Consider the following 26,680-nt stretch of genomic DNA (forward strand, 5'->3'; position numbering starts at 1 on the left):
GTAGATGTGGAAGGAGCGGGAAAATGAGTCTGAGAACTGAGAGTCTGATAGAAAGAAACGCTCTATGAGATAAGGTGATGTCGCGGGGTTAAAGAGAATGCCATAAAGAAGGGCGAGAACATGAGAGTCACAGCGAAGACGAATAGCAAGCCACTTGAGCTGGTCATATTAGCGCAAGCCAAATATAAACCTTATACACAGATTCTGGAGGCGCTCAAGCTTATTCAGCTGGTCCTGCGTAAGGTCCAGATAACAAAAGTCAGCATAATCTAATAAGGGCAGTAAGAAGGATTGAGCTAGCGCCATCTTGGTGATGTAAGGAAAGAAATTTCTAAAATTTTTATAATAATGATAATTTTATTTCCTACTTCATAGTGTTAGTTACATGATAATAAACACGAAAACATGAAGGATTATCATTTATTTTCAGTTGTACATCGTTACCGTTACCCTGGTACGCGTAGCAGTATATTATTTTATTCTCATAAATCAAAGTATTTTAATGTTCAATACAGACAATAATACCTACATAAACATAGAGTGGATTAATTTTCACATCAACGCCGAGGCATTAAACTGCCCTCCAACTGAACAAACCAATTTCCACCACACCAGCTGATAAACGCTGTCTTGATTGTTCATAATCCGATCAGAAAGTAGCATTTTAACCACAATTGTGGCAAAGTAATCTGATGCATATTTTGAGTTGTTTCCTTATGTTGTCTGGTAGAAAAGACTTTTATGATAAATATTTAACGTTCGTCTGGATATGATTTAGATTTTGTTTGATATTTTTCCTTTTGTTGTAAATAATAAAAAGCGGCCAAGTGCGAGTCTGACTTGCCCATAAAGGGTTCCGTACCATTTATGACGTATTAAAAAAACTACTTACTAGATTTCGTTCAAACCAATTTTCGGTGGAAGTTTGCATGGTAATGTATATCATATATTTTTTTTAGTTTTATCATTCTGTTATTTTAGAAGTTACAGGGTGGGGGGGGGGGGGGCACGCACAACTTACCAATTTGGAAGTGTCTCTCGCGCAAACTATTCAGTTTAGAAAAAAAATGATATTAGAAACCTCAATATCATTTAAAGACCTATCCATAGTTACCCCACACGTATGGGTTTGATGAAAAAAAACTTTTTGAGTTGACTAAGTATGGGGAACCCGCAAAATTTATTGTTTTTTTTTTTCTATTTTTCTGTGAAAATCTTAATGCAGTTCATAGAATACATCTACTTACCAAGTTTGAACAGTATAGTTCTTATAGTTTCGGAAAAAAGTGGCTGTGACATAAACGGACAGACAGACGGACATGACGAATCTATAAGGGTTCCGTTTTTTGCCATTTGGCAACACACTTCACTTGTATGTTTATTACATGCTCATTTTTATGGTTCCGTACCTCGAAAGGAAAAAGCGGAACCCTTATACGATCACTTTCTTGTTCGACTCTTTTTCTCAGGAACGCATGGAGGTATCAAGCTGGAATTTATATCAAATACTAAGGTCTACTGTCAAAAATCAAACTTCTAAGCCAACGCAATCAAAAGATACAGCCGTTTATGCCGCAAATTTCCGCAAATTTTCGACACTCGCAAGGGAATCAAACCTACAGGGTACTTCCCGTGAATCGGAATCTTGAAATTTGGTACGAAGCAACGTCTTATAAAGAAATAAAAAGCGGCCAAGTGCGAGTCGGACTCGCGCATGAAGGGTTCCGTACAATTTAAGACGTATTAAAAAAAATCTACTTACTAGATCTTGTTCAACATTTTACCACTTTGGACACACATTTTACCACTTTGGAAGTGTCTCTCGCGCAAACTATTCAGTTTAGAAAAAAATGATATTAGAAACCTAAATATCATTTTTGAAGACCTATCCATAGATACCCCACACATATGTTTGATGAAATTTTTTTTTTTAATTTTATGACGTATTAAAAAAAACTACTCACTAGATCTCGTTCAAACCAATTTTCGGTGGAAGTTTGCATGCTAATGTATATCATATATTTTTTTTAGATTTTTCATTCTGTTATTTTAGAAGTTACAGGGGGGGGGGACACACTTTTTTTCACTTTGGAAGGTTCTCTCGCGCAAACTATTCAGTTTAGAAAAAAATGATATTAGAAACCTTAATATCATTTTTGAAGACCTATCCATAAATACCCCACACGTATAGGTATGAAGAAAAAAAATTTTTTTTTTTAATTTCATGACGTATTAAAAAAAACTACTTACTAGATCTCGTTCAAACCAATTTTCGGTGGAAGTTTACATGGCAATGTATATCATATATTTTTTTAGATTTTTCATTCTGTTATTTTAGAAGTTACGGGGGGGGGGGGGGGACACATTTTACCACTTTGGAAGTGTCTCTCGCGCAAACTATTCATTTTAGAAAAAAATGATATTAGAAACCTCAATATCATTTTTGAAGACCTATCCATAGATACCCCACACGTATGGGTTTGATGAAAAAAGATTTTTTGAGTTTCAGTTCTAAGTATGGGGAACCCCCAAAATTTATTGTTTTTTTTCTATTTTTGTGTGAAAATCTTAATGCGGTTCATAGAATACATCCACTTACTAAGTTTGAACAGTACAGCTCTTATAGTTTCGGAAAAAAGTGGCTGTGACAGAATCGGACAGACAGACGGACATGACGAATCTATAAGGGTTCCGTTTTTTGCCATTTGGCTACGGAACCCTAAAAATGAATAAAAGAAAAATTGCGAAAGCCGTAAACTTTTGTACGGAGCCCTCGGTGTGCGAGTCCAACTCACACTTGGCCGGTTTTTATATAGACATATTTGTCTATTAAAACAACCATGGTAACTAACCAGAGTAATGAAAAGAGTTACGTATTGTAGATCCTACCTAATTCCAACAGTTTTCTTCGCGTGGGTGTGGTGAAAAAAAATGTGTTTCACTCGGTGGCAAAATGTGTTAACCCCTCGTGCCTTTTGAAACCCTCGCAACGCTCAAGATTCCTTTAAGATACCACAACTAACTTTGGTGTGATTATTTAACTAGTGGGTTTATTTCTCAGTTGTAACACTGGTAAAAAGTGGTGGTAACTCATGGGAATATTATAAACAGAAATATATTATCCAATGATTACGATATCATCTACCGCAAGATTCGTGCGGTGCGCCATGTATTTTATTTATTTCTATTCTCCTGGTGGACACCCTTCTGAAGAAAATAAACGTCGACAAATGCTTTAAAATGGGCTAGGTGTTACCGATATTATCAATCAAAGAACATTATCTATCCCTTAGTGTTATAGAGTACATAGTTTTTTTACTCTGTGGCTGACATGCTGCTGTCATATTTATCTATATTTCGGTTTATTTTATATGTACGTTTATGTACTTATGTCCATTTTTATTACTTATATGTGTATGTTTATTAACTATAATTGTGCGTGTGAATGTAGGTTTCATAGCGTTTTAGCAACACCTACTTTTTCGATTTTTCGATTAGCTTCTCTGTTTCCGCTACCCAAAGGTTGTCTGGAAGGAATCATCCTTTAGCGATAAGACCGCCTGTTGTCTGCCTCTATTTAATCAATTGTTTCTTTTCTTTTCTTGTATCTTTTTACTGAGGTGTGCAAATAAAGAGTAGGTATTCTATCTATCTACCTACTATCAATCTTGTACTACTTCAATGCTTAATGCATACTAATGATTTTGATCAGTATTTAATTTCATTCAATATCATGGCATAATATAATAAATGTTTTTTTTTTTAAAGATCAATGCACCCCATGCAATACAATTATTTGTTTATGATTAAGGAACAATGCAAGACGCGAATCCTGATAGCCAATACGCTGCTTTACTTAGCAGTGAATTTTGCCGGCCTCTACGCCAAGTACCTGACGGACTGGGGACAGCGCAAGGCCTTCGGCGAGACCTACCGCTCGGTGCGCACGCGTCAGCGTACCAAGCGCGAGAATGACCGCCAGTGGAAACTCTTTCAAAGTGGTAATGATCGCTCTCGCACTGTCGCACTCGCCATCCGCATGTTCATAAATTGGTCAAAGTACTAGAAGGAAGATATTAGAGTTTTTAATGAAAGTTAGACCGTATTTTCTAGGATCGAATTTCATTAGCACAATCTACGTAGCACAGGTCATACAGATACAAACTAATTTAGTTAGGTACTTAATGTCCCTACAGTGATTCCGGACTTCCTGGCCAAGGAGATCGCCAACCACGTCTCAAGGGAAGGAGAGTTTCAAGACCAACAGTTCAATAATTTGTACATTCAGCGACACCAAAATGTTTCCATACTGTACGCCGACATAAAAGGGTTCACCGGTAAGTGAGTTACACATGCACAGATAAATAATGTCAATGACATTGATATACTCATAAACGAGTTACCGGCGAATTAGCTATTGCTATGAATCGTTTGTCTTTATCTGTCATTTTGGCTTATGTATTTGTAAGAAAGAGATGAAACTAAACCAGGCCCGTAAAGTTTTAACTATAGGTACTTACCTAACATGATTTAACATATTTCAGAATTATCAAGCAAATGCAGTGCAGAAGAACTTGTAAAATTATTGAACGCCTTATTTGCTCGGTTTGATCGTTTGGCATCGGTGAGTGAACTTTAATAATTAATTCTTATATAACAAAATAGTACATTACGATACAAGTGCGAAAAATAGGAAATTCGAAACGAGTGGCGATAAATTAAAACACGACCGAAGGGAGTGTTTTAAATCGACACGAGTTGCGAATTACCTATTCGCACATGTATCGTACAACGTTTTACAGTACATATGGCCCTTTAAATGTTCGACACAGTAACATAATATGCTACTTCTCGCACTAGTGCTATAAAGTAGCCCCATATGTACTGTAAATATATATTATACACACATACATAATATATCAACCTAGATTAGGTACTTGTTCAACGTTCATGCTTGTCTTGGGTAGGTATTTATCAAACCAAAGGGGCCCGGAAGTAAAGTTGTTCGGAATTGTCAACTTTTTGTTCTAACTGATAGGCCGATCCCCTTTAGAATCTTATTATAAGAAAATATATTAAGTAAGTATACATATATTCATTAATACCTAATTAAAATAAGTTTTAAATATCATTAAAAAGTCTGATATTATTTTCCTATTATTCCATAGCAGTACATGAACTCAACTGTTAGTTTTTTTACTCTCATAAGATCAATTTTAAGACTTGTATTTTTTGGTAAATGAGCGTTTCCAGGTGGCCGTATAATAAGAACGGTCACTTTATTGTTCCAATTTTTGGTTTCTTTTGAAGAACTGAAGTTAAAACACAAATCTAACACCTGTAGACAATAGTTTCATTCATAATATGTATGTATGATTATTCAGCAAGTAAGTATTTATTTATTATTCGTTACGGCCACTTTTGGATTAAAAAATCAAAAGCAGACGTAGAGATAGGTGTAGATATTGCGTTGGAAAATAGAATAATTTCACTTCGGCTATGGTTGCAGGAGAATCATTGTTTGCGAATCAAGCTTTTGGGAGACTGCTACTTCTGTGTGAGCGGGCTGCCTACCGCGCGGCCGGACCATGCGTTGTGCTGCGTCAACATGGGGCTGCACATGATCCGGGCCATCCGCGACGTGCGCTACAACACGCAGGTGTTTTATGTAAACATGGATTTCTTCTAGTTTATTGCCACCTAAACAAATTACATAGGTTGGTATTATGTAGGTACGGCACAATTCAAAAGAATGACAACCATCGCTGCTAGCTATTTCCGTACCCACCTGGCTACCATCAAACCCTGCTGATATGCTAGTTTGTATTTTTTTTAATACTCGTGTTTCACTTAGGGCTCCCGGTATCCATGCTACACGCCTACCCGGTACTAAGGCCCTGTATTACATGAACCCGCCAAAATCCGTTTCCGAATTTTCGTTCGGCTCCGGATCTGCATTTCGCTCCTTTCAGAATCGAACACGCTTTTCACGCTAGACCGGCCCGCGCCCGGGCTGAGGCGTACGACACGTCATTTCCTATGACGGCTGATCGGTAATCACGTGGTGCTTTCCATAGAAAACGAAGCGCAGTCGAGCGTGTGTCATCCTTTACACGTCAGAATATTAGTCAATCATCACTAATAATAATAATTCAAGAATAATTCAATTTGTCCTTTTAACTTGCTCATCGGATCGCCATTATACGTCGAGGACGGGCCGCGTGTAATTAAGATCCGTGGATCCGGGTACACTGATACACGGATCTTAATTACACGGGCCGCCGAGGCCGTAAACCATAGGCGCGGACTCGCGGAGCCCCGGCGACGGGTACAAAAAACCCGGACACGACCACGAGCCCTTTTCGCTTGATATTGGTCTTAGGACAGTGGTATGCTGTGAACACAGGCTTACAAAGAGTGATTGTAAATATTGTAATAGTGTTCAGTGGTACAAGTACAAGCAGTTTATGGGTGAACACGGCAGGTAGACCTGGACATGCGCATCGGCATCCACAGCGGCACGGTGCTGTGCGGCGTGCTGGGCCAGCTCAAGTGGCAGTTCGACCTGTGGTCGCACGACGTCACCGTTGCTAACCATATGGAGAGCGGCGGCCTCCCCGGGTAACACCAATACAATTTTATACTGTAATCATATGTGATGTGACGTTCTAATCTTCCCCACCTCAGTAGTCAACCTGGACAAGGCAGATATTTAATTTTACTTTTGGACATTTTACTTATTATGTCGATGATTTTATGTTTTATCTAAGTACGATGCAAATATAGCCTATGCAATGAATTTGATGATATTATTATACGGATTCTTATTATTCTTCTATACCTCCGTACTCTTTTTATATTTCAGTCGTGTCCACATCTCTGAAGCTACGCTGCAATGTCTGAACGGCGCCTTCGATGTGGAGCCGGGTGAGGGCGAGGCCCGCGACCCCTACATCCGCGAACATGGGATCACCACGTACCTCATCCACGCCTCAGAGCAGCCTCGCCGCTCCCGGCATCGTTCTAGACCAAGGTCCATACCCGCTCCAACTATAACTTAAACCCTTTTTAGAAATAATCACTTATAGGAGTATTTGAACGACATATCTAAACCTGTAATTTCCTTTATTAGTGTCCCAACGAGCCATCACGCCTCCGAGTCTAGCAACCGTCGCCCCAGCAGCATCCTGGAGGATGAAACCAATACAGATTGGACTCCAGAGATACCCTTTCAGAACGTAAACCATTTTTTACACTAAAACGAAGAATTACAACCAATTTACATTGTCTCTACTTGTAAACATTTTTCCATCAAGCCTTTAATAAATGTCAATTTAAGTAGTTACCTACTAATACTATTATTTAACTTAAATATGTATCTATAGATGCACAGCATGTATATGCCGAGTTTCTTGCGCCTGTGTCTTAAGGGTGGAGAGTGGGTATAGAACCGGCGGTAGTTGGTGTTTATAGTAGCTGTTAAAATTATTAAATTGAGGCATAAAATATTAGCGCAGCGCAGGACACCTTTCATTCAAACACGCGTAACCAGGGAATATTCTTTTATGAACCGGGCTAATTTTAAACTAATGATTGATAGCATAGATTGGATGAAATTTCTTTCGGACACAAGTGCGGCTCACATATCAACCAAGTTGTGTAACATTATATCAGAAAAAATTAATATATGTTTCCCATTTAAAAAAAAAATCACGTGAGAATAAAACTGATACCTGGGTTACTTACGAAATTTTAAATATTCAATCTTTACTATTTGACTGTATTCAATTAGAACGTAAGTTTCCATTAAATGAGGAACTAAAAAGTCGCATCCAAAGTTTAAATAATAAATACAACTATGCAATGCAACAATGTAAAAGGGACTTTTATGTAAAACAGATGACCAATGCGCAAAATGCATGTAGGGCTATGTGGAATGTAGTTAACAAAGAAAGAGGGAAAACTTCCCAACCTCCCGTTGACTTCACCGAGGTAATTGAATGCAGGGATGGTGTAAAATATAGCTCAGAAAGGGATGCAGTCGAGGCCATGAATGGAAGGTTTGTGGGTGATGCGCTAGCGTGCGGGGCACCGCGCGCTAACTTTGACATAGTGCGCGCCCAGCTGAGCGAGAACCGCGCGCCCGCAGACTGTTCTATGAGGCTCACCCCATTCACTGCTGATGAAGTCCATACAATAATTTCAACCCGTATTCAACATAAAACTACCAAAGACGTTTACGGGGTTTCCATGGACTTACTAAACACGATAGGTTACACCATATCACCGGTGCTAGCTTACCTGTTCAACACTTGCCTTAGGGACAAATCGTATCCTGCGCCATTGAAAGTAAGTAAGATTTCAATCAATCAATCATTTATTACTTCGTCATCATAGGTATAAAATACATTTAGTACAGGTGATAGGGTGTTTTTCATGTAGCAACTATGATGTACCTTTCCGGCGTACGACATTTTAAAACATAACTACCTAAATAAATTAATTTACAATTAAAATACATGTTACAAACAGAAAAAAAGCAAATAAAAAAAATGTCAATAAACCTTACATACTACACCTACAATTACTAATAAGAATGTACAGCCATTTTAATATTAAATTACATTTAGGAATAATATAACAAATTCGATGTCAATATATTTATATACTACTATCACATAGAAAATCTTGAACATTATAGTAACATTTTTCCAAAAGAAATTTGCGCAACAACCATTTAAATTTCTTCGGGCCAGTACTTTTGAAGTCAGAAGGCAGTTTATTATATAGCCTTGGGCCCATTGTCACAATACTGTTGAGCATAAGGCTAGTTTGACACGTTTCTAGGTGCACACCAGGGTTTCTAGGACGCAGATTGAAATCTTGTGGTGGCTCTCTCCTTTGGAACAGATCAGGGTTAGAGTTAACAAATACGCAGCACTCATATATGTAGAGAGATGGCAATGTTAATATGTTTAACGTTTTAAAAAGAGTCTGGTGACTTTCCACGCGTTGTAATTCGCATACGATTTCGCCCTTATATAAAGGCAAAGGAAAGAGGGAAAATATCGACAACTACAGGCCAGTATCTATAATACCCTGTGTCGCTAAGGTATTGGAGAACGGGCTATATCAACGACTAACGGCGTTCCTAACCTCGACGTGTGCATTGTCTGAACGTCAATACGCGTACAGAGCCGGGCGCTGCACTGCGGATCTAGTGCGTGAGGTCGTGCGTAGAATTACAGACGCTCTGGAGAGGAAGCAACACGTTGCCATGATTTGCTGTGACCTCTCCAAAGCCTTCGACGTCGCTGACCACAACGTAATAGCCACCAAACTTCTACATTACGGCATACGCGGCTCTGCGCACGGCCTCCTTACAGACTTATTACATGGCAGATCCCAAATTGTGGTGGGAGACGGGGGGCAAGCCAAATCGGACCCGCTACCAACATCAATGGGTGTAGCACAGGGATCGTCAGTCTCTAACATTCTGTTCTCCTTACTGTTAAACGATCTACCCGAAGCGATCTATCTCAGCTGCTGATATATTAATGTATGCTGATGATGTCGCTGGCATTGTATCAACCTCAAGTATTGACAGCCTGGAGACCGGGTTGAACAATGCTGCAAATCAGTTGTCCCGGTGGTTTTGCCTTAATGGTTTAGCACTAAATCTAACCAAAACACACTTTCTCCATTTCCACCTTGGTGGCCGCGAACCCAGACTGCTGACAATTAAGGCCGGCGGAGTTAGCTTGGAACAAGTGGAGGCTACCACCTTTTTAGGTTTCAAAATATACCGGAAACTGACTTGGGCAACTCATATTGACCAGCTGTGTGGTAAGCTAGGTGGTGCCTGCTTCGCTCTGCGCCGCTTGGCTCGAGTAGTGCCGCAGCATACCGTGCGGACAAGCTACTTCGCGACTGTCCACTCCCTGTTGCAATACGGTGCTGAAATGTGGGGACGCGCCACGGAATGGCAGCATGCGTTCCAATTACAAAAAAGAGCCATAAGATCTGTGGTCCAGGTAGCACAGGAAACCTCAGTAAGACCATATTTCAAAGAACTAGGAATATTAACTCTGCCGTCGATAGTAATCTATCAGATAGCAATTTATACGTACGTCAATTTTAGCGAATATAAAAAACGCTCAGACTCGGCGCGCTCTTTGCAGCACCCAAATATGCTTCTCCCTGTGAAGCGACGACTGGCGAAGTCCGAAAAGGTCACTCACGTGATGGGTCCGACCGTATACAATAAATTACCTGCAGAGGTCACCTCCGCTCCATCCTTGCAATGTTTTAAAACTAAACTAAAAGCATGGCTTCTCAAACACACATTTTATAGTTATAATGAATTTTTAAATGTACAGATATAATATACTACCTATACATTGTATATCATATGTTGAATAAATCACGTACCACGTGGATAAATAATTATAATATGATACTGTACCTAATAATAAATTGACATGTAATATGAATGATATTATAAATAAATAAATATATTACATGCATTAAGGGCAAGGAAAACAGTATCAAAATATTTTAAACTTCTGGTAAATTGATTAAATAAATATTTTAAGCATACACAAAAAGTAATAATTTAAACGATATGTTTTAAAAGAAAAACTCATTTATACCTCCTTAACACCGTTTACGAGCAAGTGTGATGAAAAGACTTAACTTTAAGTTTCACTAATGCATTGTAATCTAATTAATTCTAAATCATGAGAGCGAATTCCAGGTGTGCACCAAAAGCCAAAGTAAATAATGTAAAATGTGTGTTTGCAGTACTACTCGGTGAGTGACGACGAGGAGGCGCAGGCGGCGTTGGACTTGCCTCCCGGTCTGGAGCACGGCTTCGATTCTGACGACGTGACACCGCTGGCCGATGTATTTATACTGTTTACTTGTCACATGTTTGCGTTATGTATGATATATCACATATGTTTTCGTGTGTTGAAGACAAACCGTGTTTGGTTGCTCAGGAAGAGGACATAATCAACCATTCGATCGAGGTGGGCACGAACCGGCGCATGCGCATGGACAACATGCGGCTGTGGTCGCTGCGCTTCCGGCGGCTCTCGCTCGAGCACGAGTTCGCGTGCCTCGACGAGCTTACCTTCAAGTCTAACGTCTGCTGCTGCTTCCTGCTGTGGCTCTTCATCTTCGCTGTACAAACCACCATGCACTACGAGTGAGTCCGAACATGTGAAATGTTATAACGTCACACCAAGATAAGTTGGAAGCGATTTTGACAGCCGGGGCAGTCAAACTTCTATGAAATTGTGACTATTATTTAACTATTGACAGGCTGGGCTATCAAATTCATTGCCAACTTAGCTTGGTCCGGCTCTATCAACTGTCTTTAGCTTAGCCCGGCGCCTGTACTTAAATTATGTGTAACTATTGTACTACAACTTTCTTTTTAATTTGATTGATTATTAAAGCTTCAGCGAATGTGAGATACTTACTTACTTTTTTAAGCAATGCATTCGTACCTACTTATATTTGTGCTATGCGATTAGTCAGTATTGTAGCTACCTACCCACCTAGAGATAATCCGGGAAGGTATCTACGACACAATCACAATCATGTATTTAAACAGTGCGCCACGTTTTGTTATTGAGTTTGATGATCTCTTTTGGGCCGCTTCCTAGTTTCCTATGATGACCTATCTTGCTCCGTGATATGTTTAAATTCAGTTTGGCAACAAAATAACTACTACCCGGATTATTAATAAAGCTTAGTAATGAAATTTCGTAATAAGCGACAATCACACTTTCTCACAGTTATTTCAAGTAGAATGCGTTCAAGTCTTCCCGTCATCTCACACTTATTCGATCTGCTAGCACGTAGCCCCGTACCATCTATGGTATTCTGTGGGTCCCACTCAAATCTGGCTCTAGTTTCTGGGTGCACGCGGACCTTAACTTTCACTTTTACTATATTTGAAGTAGGTATTTGATAATTAAAACAACGAGAGTCAGCTGTACCCGTTAGCACGTCGGAAAAGAACAAACCACAAAATTTCTTGGACAGTCCTGAAATTTGGTGTGTATGTAAATAAAAGGCTCGTTATTCATGACCAAACCATTTGACATTTGGAGACCTCGAGGAATCGCAGCCATCTTGGCACAGGTGTACCATCCTGGAGAAATTCGCGTTTTACTCAAAATATACATATATAATACTGGAGATATGTAAATTCAAAAGAAAATATAATCAACTCTTTCTATTACCAAAAAATCCGATAACCTCACATTTACGCCCAAGAAATACAATTCCCGTTCCGTTTTCAAATTTGAATATCCATAGCTCTAGTCGATATATCATGTGCATTAAGATTTACAATAAACTTCCAATAGATATTAAAAATGAAAATAGTTATTTGCACAATAAGAGAGCAAAGTTTGATACTTCTTCGAATGCTTGTTTTGAGTCCCGTGTAAGCGAAAGATTCTATAATAGATTCACGAGCGTAGCGAGTGAATCTAATTTAGAATCTTGAGCGTAGTAAGGGACTCAAAAGCGCACGAGATGTAAATAACTTTGATCTCGTGTAGTACACAAATTTTTTCACGTCAGTCAGCCATCAAAAAATACAACCTGAAAAAATGTAATCCAGACGATCACTATTTCACTCATGTTTTCTGAAGGCATTCTAACAATTAACTTTAATTAATTTGGAATTTGGAATTAATTATTACGAATGAAGACTCGTAGGGTGTTTTGGAACGATGCGGTCTGACTTATTTCGGGGGTCTATTATAAACCGTCAATATACCGTTGAATTACGTATGCACTTTTTTGTCTCTTTCTTTTTGCTAATGACGTGAAAGGGATAAAGACAATAGAATCCAAATATTTCGAACTTGTATTAGGCCCCGCACGTTGAAATGACATTCGAATCTAAAGGTCACTTGAATTTTATTTTGTCTCACTCGGTGAGCATAATGCGAATTTGCTCACTGTTTTTAAGCAGCAAATTACCCTTGTTCGAGCTGCTGACGTGAAAAATAGATAATATATTTAACAAAAAACTTACAATGTATTTAATAGATAATAGTTTTTATAACTTGCAGAGTTTTTTGAAACTTAAATTACTGGTAATAAACAAATTACAAGATCTCATAGTTATATGTAAAATGGAATATTTTTAATTATAATAAACACAAATGGGTGGAAAAACAATTAAAAACTTATAAATAAAAAAATTGTCCCAGATCGAGACCGCTTGGCAGGGTGCTCAGAAGGCTGGCTGCATTGCCCCTCTGGATAGCAATGCTTATCCGCTGGGTGAAGTACAGGCCAGCCCTCTGGTCACCCGAAGCCTCTATAAGGCGTTTTGCTAACTCCTTATAGAGGTGGCGCGCGCTAGGCCCCCACGGCCCTAGGGTTTCAACCCCAAACGCCGCAAATATGTAACTACTGCCGAGGTTGAATATATAAAATTATCAAATATGTAAAATTACTATATTTATATTTAAATTAAGAATATGTTAAGTATTATTACTCGAATTAGTTAGTTAAATGAATAATTTTAAATTTGCAGTGCCCTTACAGGGTTCATAGCTGTCCGATATCCAAATGTAACATCTAATGTACTTACCTATGAAAGCAATAAATGATTACTGATTACATTATATAGGAAAATATGGTGTAAAACAAGATTAAAGCTCATTAAATTCTATACAAAAAAAGTCCCAGATATATTTGCGGAAAAACCACATCTTTTTATAGAAAATACTTGCTGAATCTAGGTGTAGCGCTTATTCAATTACATATGACATTTACAAATCCATCTATGTACAAATGAACATGAATTCAATGGAATAAATGATATGATATGATATGAGAACCTGAATTAAATCCACGGGGCCTAGAGCTATGCGGCGAAATGTTGGGAAAGTATCAACGACAGGGCGAAATTTTGATCGGTTGTCTATGACTGTAAATAAGTCTGTGTGTGAATTAGGTTCTATTTAAGGAGGTATTATGAAGTGTAACACTTAATTAAATGTATGAGGATGTATGTTGTGTGGGCGTAGTTGTTGGCAGCTGGTGGCGGCTCTGGGCGCGGTGACGGCGCTGCTGGCGCTGGCGCTGCTGGCGGCGATGGGCGAGGAGTTGCCGCGCGCGCCGCGGCTGGGCAGGCTGTCGCGCTGGCTTGGCGCCACCCGCCGCCGCCGCAATCTGCACATATGTACCTTTGTCACTGTCATGTCCATATCTAGGTACTTATTTTCTCAATATAATAAATTAATAGGTTTAAAAAACACTAGAAAAACAGTTATATTATTAAAATTAAAAAATCTCACAACATGAATAATGAACTAAATCTAACTACAATTAAAATAACTAAAGCTAAAAATTAAAAATACCTATCAACATTTTGCGTCCTTGGTAAGGTGCCCATCACGCTTGCAGCGTTCCTGCGCTGGATTGCGATTGCAATTCTCTGCGCGAGAAAGCTGTCCCCGGCCGGTCGCTCGTTGCCTCCCTCAGCCGCTTGCCTAGCGCCTTGTGGAGTATCTGTGCCCCTCTGGAAAAACACGCTTATGATACGATATTCCATCATGGAATGCCAGTGCCTATCTTCTGGCTTCATCATCAGACCTTGAAACCTAATCGTGGTCAAAGTTCATTACAAGACTTTTCTAACAAATCTAAACACAGCTATGATACGATGTTCCATCATGAAGTTCCAGTTCATATCTTCCGGCTCCATCATCAGATCAGTTCGACAGTACCATATTATTGTATTGTCATCAGAACTACATACAGCTGCTAATTTTCATGACGCTACGATCCTTGGAAGATGGTTAAATTACGAGGGTTGATTAAAAAATTCGCGGCCTGGCCAATTAAAAAAAAACCTTTTTTTCTTTTTTCTGCCGCCATTTTGAACTGTCATTATTCAACTATCTTCCCGCGAAATTTCAATTGGCGTCTATATTTAAAAGCAATTTTACGGCATATTTAAAGTTACGTGTCGGTAGATATCGTGAAAATGGAGAAATTAGAGCAGCGTGCTGTGATTAAATACCTGTATAAAAAAGGATTGACACCGAAGCAAATTTATGATGATATGCAAAGTACATTAGGGCAATCCTGTCCATCATGTACGATGGTGAAAAAATGGGCAGCTGAATTCAAGCGTGGACGAGATAGTATCGCAGATGACCCTCGTCCCGGGAGGCCAACAACGGTGACTAACACGGACAATGTGGCAATTATATGCGAAATGATAATGAAAGACCGGCGATTAAAGGTGTGGGAAATAGCTGACATCGTAGGCATCTCTTATGAAAGAACTCAAAATATTATAGTCAACGAATTAGGTTTTTCCAAGGTGTCGGCGAGATGGGTCCCGAGGCTTCTTTCAGTGGAACAAAAAATCGCTCGGCGTACTAATTCACGTGAATGTCTAGACCTGTATGAAGCCGATACTCAAGACTTTTTGGACAGATTTGTAACTATGGACGAGACGTGGGTCCACCACTATTCACCAGAAACTAAACAGCAATCGAAGCAAAAAGCCTCCCAAAAAAGCCAAAGCAATTTTGTCGGCCAATAAAGTCATGGCATCTGTTTTCTGGGATGCAAAGGGAATAATAATGGTTGACTATCTCCAGAGAGGTAAAACTATAAATTCCGACTATTATTGCGAGTTATTACGCAGATTACGCGAGGCTCTGAAGATAAAAAGACCTGGAATGTTGACAAAGAAAGTTATCTTCCACCAGGACAATGCACATGTTCACACGTCACTAAAATCGATGGCGGAGATTGCCAAATGTAGGTTTGAATTATTGCCCCACCCACCCTATTCACCTTATTCAATTCAATTCAATTCAAATATACTTTATTCATGTAGGCCTAGCAACGTAGGCCTAGCAACAAGCACTTAATTATGAATAGTAATGCATAGCATTATGAAATTTTCAAGCAACGCCGAGGTCCAAGCTGAGGTGGATGTCTATTTTGAAGGTCTCGAGGAAAGCTTATTCAAAAGTGATGTAATGGCTCTGGAATCCAGATGGAACAAGTGCATTCAACTCGACGGGGACTATGTAGAAATATAAAAATAAATTAAAAAACCTCTGTTTTGTTTTTAATATTCAGGCCGCGAATTTTTCAATCCACTATCTTCCGGCTCCATCATCAGATCAGTTCGACAGTACCATATTATTGTATTGTCATCAGAATTCTAATTCTAATTTTCATGACGCTACGATCCTTGGAAGAAGGTTAAATTAGTTACCTTAGATTAGTTAGTTACATACAGGTCGACCTAATAAAAGCGTGTTAAAAATAAAAAGCGGCCAAGTGCGAGTCGGACTCGCCCATGAAGGGTTTCGTACCATTTATGACGTATTAAAAAAAACTACTTACTAGATCTCGTTGATACCAATTTTCGGTGGAAGTTTGCATGGTAATGTATATATTTTTTTTTGATTTTTCTTTCTGTTATTTTAGAAGTTACAGGGGGGGGGGGACACATTTTACCACTTTGGAAGTGTCTCTCGCGCAAACTATTCAGTTTAGAAAAAAATGATATTAGAAACCTAAATATCATTTTTGAAGACCTATCCATAAATACCCCACACGTATGGGTTTGATAAAAAAATATTTTTTGAGTTTCAGTTCTAAGTATGGGGAACCTCCAAAATTTTTTGTTCTTTTTCAATTTTTGTGTAAAAATCTTCATGCGGTTCATAGAATACATCGACTTACCAAGTTTGAACAGTATAGCTCTTATAGTTTCGGAAAAAAGTGTCTGTGACATAAACGGACAGACAGACGGACATGACCAATCTATAAGGGTTCCGTTTTTTACCATTTGGCTACGGAACCCTAAAAATGTGTCCAAGTCTAGTCAACCGTCCGACTTTGTCACTTCCGATAAGTACGAGATTTCCTTGTATGTTTATACTAATATATATTATGTCAAAGCGTCCCTATGGCAAGCGATAAAGTGGGACTTTTTGCTGTCTGTCTGTCTGTCACATCACTAAATATCTCGAGAACCACTAAAGCTAACGATTTGAAATTGGGAATAGTTATTAACAACGCTAATCCAGACACATCGAAAGTATTATTATTGTTTTTAGTAACTATGGAAAACGCCCAATATGAAGAGGGGGCAAAAATTTAAAGTCTAGTGAGTAGGTCAATTGAACATTCCAAAACATATTTTTCTTCTTAAATATAAAATAAAAAAATCCCCCCTCCCCTTATTTCCGAAGTTTACCGAAGAAAAATTTGGAATGTTTACATAATATTAACATTACTATAAGTTTTACCGGAAAAACATAATCAGATCAGACCTCTACCTTGATAACTTTTTTTATTAATAAAAACATTTCCGAATTCAGTTTGCAATTTAATCAAATAAAAGAACAATTTTTGAAATCGGATCGTTTTTGTTATTAATTGCGTGAAATTCTGACCGCTGTCATAATTTGACGTTTTAGGGATAGTGAAAATTTTTTTTACTGTACTTATTATTATCAATTATATTGTATTAGTTGTCAAGCGGACCCCAGGCTCCCATGAGCCGTGGCAAAATGCCGGGACAACGCGAGGAAGAAGAAGAAGACATATTATTATCAATTAAAGCCCGACCAGAAATATATGATTATTGTCAAGAGGGCGCTGTTATTCTTATGTATAGGGTGACAGTTCAGTTTAATATGAATAATTTAGTTCTAACGAAATTCCGCAATATGGTGCGTGATCATATATTACTGGTCAGGCTTTATTTTTATATGAAGTTAATATTTCTTGCATGAACTCTTATTTGACTGAAAATTTTCAAAGTGGGCAGTTCCCTTGAACGTAATTCCAAACACATTCGCACGTTCAAACTGTTGAAAGCCGAATGACATGAGTCGTGACGTAAACAATTATGAAATTTGTATGAAATGGTGGGTGATATGTAAGGAGAACACACTCACGGCTTGGTCACGACATCGTGCGGCGGGAGCAGCGGCGAGCGGCGGCCATAGGTTGGAGTGGAACACAGCGACCCGACCTTTGTTCCCACCTATAGACGCCGCTTGCGGCTGTTTTATTTTAATATTAATTAATTATATTCTTTTATTTTAGGAAAATACAAAGAATGACAATAATTTTACGTACGTGACATATACACTTATTATAATTTTATAATTATATCGCAGTGGCCAGATATGCTAAAAAGAGGGTTTGTATGGAGGATAGCTAAAGCTGCCACGGTATAAACCAATTCACTTGAACATTATTTTTTGGTTAAAACGAGACGAGATAGTACAAAGTATAAAAAATATTTAATATTAAAGTCCCTCGTGCGCGTCAGCGTAAATGTCGCAAAAAGGAATTATTTGCTGTCCCATTTAGCAGAACTTGTTATGCACGAAATATGTTTATAAGGCGTGCTTGAAGACTTTATAATGAATGCGTAAATCTTTCTAATATTGATGTTTTTCATTGTAATATAGTATCTTTAAAGAAAGCATTTGTTTGTGAAAAAAATAATTAGGTATTTATTTTATTTTATATAATTAAATATAATACCTGTATCAAATATATACCTATATAGTGAATGGCACAATAGTGTATGGCGTATATAATTGTAGTACTTAACTCTGCAGGTATTTAAGTAAGCTTAGAATTTATTATAATTGTTCAGTAACTATATATATAAAACTCAGATGCTCTGTAGCAAAAAAAAAACTGTTTAAAATCTAGCACTCTTATATTTAATTAAGGAAACCGTAGGTCTAGCTTTAAAATGCAATAGTTAATAATACCGCATATTGGAAAAGAAAAAAAAAAATTTAGTGTAAAGGTTTATGATATATGAAAGTCATTAGAAATATTTTTAACCAGTAACAATTATTTTTAACCCCAGAAAAATACCTACTATTTTCTATTGTCGAAATAGTACACTTTAAAATTAAACTATCATTGTTTTCACGAATAAAGTATTATGATGATTGAAATTAAACATAATCATGTCCTAATTAGGGATTGCAATCCGGTCCGGCGGATCCGGTAATCCGGCCGGATCCGGCACTTTTCACGAGCCACCGGATCCGGTAAAAATCACCGGATCCGGACCGGATCCGGTAAAATAAAAAAAACGCCTAAATACAGCACGCACTGTGCATTTTAGATGAGGAAAAGGCGACGGATGAGAGGTATGAAATTGAACAGAGCATAAAACGAAAGAAAAAGGTTAAATTTAGTCAAATTAAAATATATTTATTATGACAATGACTGGGAACAGACGTTTCCTTTCATGTTGGTGGCACGATATGACGAAAAATTAAAGAATGGAGATGCCATGGAAGGCATTTGTAATTTATGCTAAAGAGAAGGTTAATGTTGTGTCATAATGTTGTGATAGGAGATTAGTTGGGCTAATCAATATGTGTTATATGTGTGAATGAATATATGATAACATTGATAATCCTGAGTTTACTTCGATTTTACATACATAAAATATATATTTAAGAGAAAATCTTTTGTATTTACAATTTCATCTAATCTTATGCAATTTCCTTCATCTCCTGGTACATGCTACTCTACGTCTAGCGAATTCTTTATTTGATCGCATGAGATCGTCGTGTCGTGTTCTATTCCCTATAATTTGACCAATATAATTTTCTGTAAATTAAGAAATAGTTCAGTTCAGTCTACTACTTTCTCGGGCAAAAGAATGAGGACAAATTTCATATCATTTTGGTTAATAGTCCAATATATTATTTTCTTACTAGAATAGATGTCAACGTTACAAAGAATTCAATCAAACAACAGTTACGAAAACTTGTCCTTTCAAGGAGTTCCAATTCCGACCTCACATCCCATTACCGGGCTTTGGAAACTAATCAAATTTATTATTGTAAACGAAAATTTGAGCACTTGTGAATGGTAAAATATAATAAATGACCGATTTCATATTTTGTTTTTAAAGTAATATTGACAGTGTCACACTTTTTACTACTAAGTTCTATTTTATTTTTAAGAAGTTATTTATTTCCTTCAAATTATAGATTTAGGAATACGTATAACGAAAAAAACTAGAAAAATATGTCATTTAATTAACTTTAATATCCCTATACCAAACCGGATCCGGCCGGGTTATGGCCAAAATCCGGCCGGGTCCGGCCGGATTGAAAATCAATCCGGTTTGCAATCCCTAGTCCCAATGTATTTCCGATGTTTTATTTTGGCTTATAATTCTCACCATAAATTTAAGGAGTATTTTGTTGCCTGTCATCACCAGGAGACGTCAAAATTCCACGCAATTAAAAGCTAAGGTTTAGAGAATTATTCTCCAAAAACCAACATACGTGCAATTTATGCGCAAATTAGTTAGACAATTAACCGATAGATGGCGCTGTACACAATTATATTTAGTATAGGTACTTCTGATCAAAAGTCTTCTAAAGCCTTTATAGCTACACTAGATAATTCAAAGTTTATACGGAACCCTCGGTGCGCGAGTAAAACGAACTCGCACATGACCGGTTTTTTTTCTAACTACATGACGTATAATGAAATTATTTTACGCCGTATATATATACACCGTGTTTTTTTTGATTTGCGTTAATTTCGAGGGGGCATTCCTGAGCTTAAATTAAGTAACTTTCTCAAAGACACCGATATTCTAATTAACTCCATTTCGGAGATAATCAATCATAAATTTTTATATTATAAGGCCCTTACGAGCTTTAGGGCCTGTTTATTTATTGATTAGTGTTTAGTGCGAGTACATACATTTGCTACTAAACGTACGTACTATCTCGGACGATCGATGTTAGAAATGACATTGATATATCACAGTTTTCAATTGTTTGGTTGAGTTAAATGTAATGTCCGTGTTACAACAACGCTATATGCAACATTTAGTTATTTTTAAATATAAAAATTGTAAAAAATAATAATAATAATTAACTATGCCATTTAGTTTCCTTAAACGTACTTACCGAAACCCCGGAGTTAACGCAATTCAATAAAAACACGGTGTATATACCCATACAAAACAATGACTACTTTTAAACAAGCATTCATATTATTTTCACTTGTATTTTTCAGCACTATCAAGCTATTTATTTGCAACCTATCAACATGCGACGAAGTGGAGAAAAATAGTAATGAGTGTTATAGTCCAGAATACGTAGTATTTACATGGATCTTGTGCCTCATCGCCTTAACATCAATCCTGAAGCTATACTATTTGATCAAGATTTTGTTGGCTACGATTAGTGTAGTCATATACGCCATTTTGTTGGTGACATTTTACAAAGATAAAGCAGGCCCATCTACGTAAGTACCTAATACTTAAAACGCATTATTTAGAAAATCTCAAAGTAATTCCTATATTAAGGGAATTTGGCTATGAATTAACATGTCAGCTACACAAGTGCCACTAAGGACGTAGTGGGAGAACTGTCGTTAAGTGAGTAGCAACTCACTAGTGCCATAGAGAAATAATAAGTACCTAACACTTAGAGTGCCCACTCCATATATGAGTTTTCTTACTCATAATAATATGCCATGACATATTATATTAGTAACTTTAAAACTCGTTTAAAATTTAATAGTTATGAAACTTAAACCTTAATAGAAACAAGTTTTCGCAAGGCTCAGTTAAGACGAAAAAAAAACCGCGCGATATCGCCTTTTCTTGCATATATATCAACCGCAGTTATGCCCCTTCGTTTGATTTTTGTTTCGAATTTTTTACATCCGATAAATTATATGAAATCTTGTTTGTTGCTCTTATTTTTACAATAATCAAAAATGGAAAAATATCAAACCTAGGGGCATAGTTATGGATATGTATACATCAAATTAAGTAAAAATATTTTCCATAATGTCAATATCCAGAGAGGAGAATGGAGATTACGTTTTTAAGGAGAAGCGGCCGTCCCCTTTCCTCTTAAAACGTATTATAAGTATATGTGGTTTTATCTTTGTATTAAGCCAATACCCTAAGCTTTCTTGTTTCTTTATGCTAGTGCCTAGTACAAAGTGTAGGTACCTACACGTACAAACAGCAACACTTACTCGTAACTGCATCGGTGGATCTTATGCCTTTTGTAATAAGGTCCACCGATGGACAGTTGACAGTGTGGGTGATGGCAAACAATTTGTATTATAATAAAAACAGTAACACCGTCAAACGAAACCCCCTACCAATGGATAATGGTATCATAAGTTAGTTAATTACCGATAATTACTTAAGTGTAGTCACTAACTAGGCTGCCCTGACTACTGACCCTTTTATTAGTAATGTTTCTTACATTACTTGCTTATGTTAGACTAAACACAACTAACTAAATAAATACGTATCTGGATATAGGTAAAAACTTTTCTAAAGCCCTTCTTTCGTGTAGTGGTGTACAGTTGCAGACGCAATAAGGATAATAATTTTTTTTTTGGGCTCAGTGATCCAAAGAGAATCTTGGCCTTCGAAACGAGAGCGTGCCACCTGTCCCGATCTTGCGCATCTTCCTACAAGTTACTGACGCGAAGCTGAAGCAGATCCGCCGCCACACTGTCTTCCCAGCGATACCTGGGCCAACCCACCGGACGGCTACCAGTCACCGACTACGCAAGCGCGACGCGCGCAAGAACGCCCTCTAGACAGCCCGATCCTCTTCCATTCTGAGTAGGTGGCGGAAGCCGCGAATTCTGTGGGCTTTCGTTTCGCCGATGATATTGAGCTCGGCCACAAACCCTCGATCTCGGTATTTTTCCTGATTCTCCAGGTGCTGTCATCTTTCTGAAGGTCCCAGGATCTTGCGAAAAACTTTCCTCTCCGCTACCAGGAGCCGACTTTCTTCTTTCAGTGTTAGGGACCAGGCCTCACAGCCATACATAAGGAAAGGCCGTATAATGGTTTTATATATCCGTAACTTAGTATGTTTGCTAAGGGTGCCCAAAACACGACCATAATGGTTTGTTTTTTTTTTATTTGACTAGGACAGGGCACGATCTGGGAAACTCACTTTGGGACCAGACTCCGTATAATAGTAGTCCTCCACTAGGGTGTTCAACCCTTAAAATAATAGTGCCGAATGGCCAGTTACTTCGGAGAAATAAACCTTTAAAATTTCAAATGTACCTTATATACTAGTAATTTTATTACCGGCAACAGCGTCTCATAGTGTGGTCAGTGTGGTCATGTGGACATTAACAGTAGGTTTTTATGTTGAATACGACTTTTAAAGGAAACTAACATTAACACTCATCAATAAGTAGTCATGAATTGGAACAAGTGAAAAAGTAAAAAGCACTAGTTCGCGAAATCCAACTTTCCGCACGCTAAACATATGTAGCACTTTTTGAGCAACTGTATTAAAATAGTACATTACGATACAAGTGCGAAAAAGAGGAAATTCGAAACGAGTGGCGATAAATTAAAACACGACCGAAGGGAGTGTTTTAAATCGACATGAGTTGCAAATTACCTATTCGCACATGTATAGTACAACGTTTTACAGTACATATGGCCCTTTAAATGTTCGACACAGTAACGTAATATGCTAATTTTCGCACTAGTGGGGTAAAGTAGCACCATATGTACTGTAAAGAATATTATAGTTGAGTTGGGAGCCCATACATGAAAAGTACGCAGTTATAGTTTGGTATACGAAATCTTAATTCAACCATTACAGTCGACGAGTAGAAAAAAGACTTTCATCACACTGGCTCGCAATTGGTGTTATTGTAAGGGGGTGTTTCGGCAGGTTAAGATTTTTGAGAATTCGTGTATATATTTTTTTTATATAACTAAGCATGACAATACCGTGAAAGCTTTTGAGTAAGTTATATTAATTCTTTGGTAGTAATTTAATGTATAAACTATAGAGTTTTAGTTATAACTTATTTTTATATGAATTTATTCGTGAACCTCTTATTTGGCTCCTATTTCGTGATAAAACTCAGCTCAGTTCCTAAGTTCGTGAACTCGTGTCCCCTGTTTCAGAATAAAGTTTTCTAGAGTAATTGATGATAATTTGATGATTATAATCATACATATTTAACGGGTTTACCTACTTAAGTAAGGTCAAGTTAATGATTTTATCTAAATAAATAAAAATATGTTAAATTAAGGTCCACCTTAAAACTTTTTCTATACTCGTCGACTTTAATGGTGTTATTTGAACTTCGTAAACCAAACTAGAATCGCATACCATTCACGCGTTGGTTGCCATCGCCCCACTTAGGAACGTTGCTAGACAATGACACTGTGAGGGTGAGCGTTGCCTTACGTCTTGGAAGTAAGGTATGTGAACCCCACAGATGTCCGTGTGGAGCAATGGTCGAATTTAATGGGCACCACGGTCTCAGTTGTGTGCGGTGTGTGGGACGAATACCTAGGCACCAAGCTATTAATGAGCTGATTCGACGCGCCTTGGTCTCGGCAAACATACCCTGTATTTTGGAACCCCCTGGTTTAAGCCGTACAGATGGCAAGAGGCCGGACGGTCTAACACTGGTCTCATGGGTAAAAGGCCGGAACCTGCTGTGGGATGCCACATGTGTGTGTAGTTTTGTTCCCACTCATGTCAGCCACACAAGTAAGAAGGCAGGCAGGCTGAATGCTAAGTTCAAACACGGCAAATACGTCAACCTTGGACCAGTGTATGACCAAGAAGCTGGTTAGAGAGATTAGACGCCAGTTGAGGGACAGAGGCTGCGACCCCCGGGCTGGATCTTATCTGGTCCAACAAATATCCTTAGCCATTCAGCGGGGCAACGCAACTGGCATATTTAGAACGTTTGGGCCAGGTAGGGAACAGTTCGGGGCTTAAAAGTTAATTTTTGATGGGGCTAATAGTTTGAGGGGTAGGGTAAAGGCACCTATTACCGTGGTAGTTAAGGAACTTTTCAAAAGAGATCCAAAAATTAAGGCTATCAATGCTGTCTAACAGCCAGGATTTTTTTTTTCATCAGAGCATTTAATGAACTTTCCGTTTCACACGTTTTTGGGTTCATTTTGGGTTATTACATGTATTAAAATATTTTTTGAAGCAAAAATGACCACATCTTCTATTACCGTGGCAAGGGACAGGCTGTGATTCTATTATCGCGAATTGAGCTTTCATTACCGAGGGTACAATTGGCATGATTTTTCTGCACTCGTTAACAGAAACCAAACTCTAAATTCGAAACCTAATACAGAGGGTTAAAACAATAATAACGACGTGGGTTCTGTATATTATTTTTGTGTCATTAAGTTTAATAATGACACAAAAATAAAAAATAAAACTATAGGAGTGTGTTTAAAAATAAGAGATATATTCGAAGAGATTATAATTACACTTTGGCACAATCAAATACTATTAAATAGTTAACTTACCAAGTACCCACGAGTACCAGTAGGTATAACAAGTTATAAGTTGAATGTTTTACATGTAAAACAACAAAAATTATTGTTAGTAAAGTTTTACTAAGGACGTATATGACAAATAGGCCTGCCTGTTATTAAATAAAGTAATTTTTAAATGCTATAAAGATTGATAAGAATGATAAGAGTTTGTCTTACTGACATAATTAGCTGCACAAAAAAAACAAGTAAGTAACATTTTCTCATAAGGCACAGCGTAAATTATAGTCGAAATTTTATAAGCTGGACGTTTACCACCTGAGTGAAAGTTTACCACAGTGAAATGGTAAACGTCCACATTATAAAATTTCGACTATATATAAAAACATGAAATTTTTTAATTCTGATATTTTTGATAAGGTAATTAAGTTAAATAAAGTCTCTCACATATTATGTGTTATAATTTACCCGTTTATAACTAACAAATCACAGTAATTTTCTTATTGCTGATTCTTATAGCTAAAAAAAATCATGTCTGAGATTTTGGACTACTGTATAAATAAAATTATATAAAAAAAAACTAATCGGAATTGTCCGGCAGTTGGGTACCCTTCCTTGTCTGTCAGAGTAATAACTGAATCAGAAAACAGAAGAATTTAAATCTGATAATGATAACTGAAGTCTAAATTTTATCAACGAAATCTGTACTTGCGGTACCCTAAATGCGATATTTCAATACAATACCAAATAGTCACTCGGTAATAGATAACTCTTTAAGAGCCTATTACCGACCCATTCGATATTTCTCTGGGTCGGTAATAGATTTCTATACATTCTATTACCGAGGGTAATCTGATCATACCATCGGTAATAGGCTTAATTTGGAGTTTAATTAAACCTAATTCCGACCAATAAAAAGAATAAAATACAGATGTTTTTTCAAATCAAATCAAACACGTATATTACAAGCTTCTTGTAAAGACAAAATCACATAACTGGCAAGTAAATTTTAGGTTTTAACTCAAAATAAAAAAAAGTTGACAGATTAAGGGTTCCCATAGAAACAAGGAAATCGGTGCTGAAGTTTTTGTTAAAAATTAAGGGTTAGTTGAATACTTTCCATACCACGGAAATAGCTCTTTAATAGCGTGAATAGATCAAGATTGGAATAAATAAAAGAAATTATAAAATTGATAATTTGTACCAAAACTAAAGAGTAAATAACAAAACTACCACTTTTTCTATTAACGTGGCATACCACGGCATTACTTACCACAGAAGTAATTCGCGCCTATCACCGCTGTATTTTATTTTCAATTTTAAACGTATTTCCCGGTC

At 37.5% G+C, this 26,680-nt stretch overlaps 1 protein-coding gene and 1 long non-coding RNA gene across 6 annotated transcripts in view; one reads left to right on the forward strand and one right to left on the reverse strand.

Moving 5' to 3' along the window:
• LOC133519090 (uncharacterized) overlaps positions 1–2,081 on the reverse strand; it is a 123,783-nt gene extending 121,702 nt beyond the window's left edge. The window contains exon 1 of the long non-coding RNA XR_009799582.1: positions 1,809–2,081. This is a non-coding gene — a long non-coding RNA (uncharacterized LOC133519090). The remainder of the gene's footprint in view (positions 1–1,808) is intronic.
• LOC133518998 (adenylyl cyclase 78C-like) overlaps positions 1–26,680 on the forward strand; it is a 143,274-nt gene that overhangs the window by 84,172 nt on the left and 32,422 nt on the right. For 4 of the 5 annotated variants that reach the window (XM_061852846.1, XM_061852838.1, XM_061852864.1 and 1 more), the window contains 11 exons: positions 3,812–4,001; positions 4,197–4,337; positions 4,545–4,624; positions 5,510–5,668; positions 6,485–6,621; positions 6,866–7,033; positions 7,133–7,238; positions 10,804–10,905; positions 11,001–11,209; positions 14,064–14,249; positions 21,100–21,330. In XM_061852846.1, coding sequence (XP_061708830.1) covers positions 3,812–4,001; positions 4,197–4,337; positions 4,545–4,624; positions 5,510–5,668; positions 6,485–6,621; positions 6,866–7,033; positions 7,133–7,238; positions 10,804–10,905; positions 11,001–11,209; positions 14,064–14,249; positions 21,100–21,330 — 1,709 coding nt within the window. The remainder of the gene's footprint in view (positions 1–3,811; positions 4,002–4,196; positions 4,338–4,544; positions 4,625–5,509; positions 5,669–6,484; positions 6,622–6,865; positions 7,034–7,132; positions 7,239–10,803; positions 10,906–11,000; positions 11,210–14,063; positions 14,250–21,099; positions 21,331–26,680) is intronic. The other variant, XM_061852855.1, reaches the window with a different exon arrangement.

This window comes from Cydia pomonella, chromosome 1, assembly GCF_033807575.1.
Source record: "Cydia pomonella isolate Wapato2018A chromosome 1, ilCydPomo1, whole genome shotgun sequence".
In the NCBI taxonomy this organism is placed as follows: domain Eukaryota; kingdom Metazoa; phylum Arthropoda; class Insecta; order Lepidoptera; family Tortricidae; genus Cydia; species Cydia pomonella.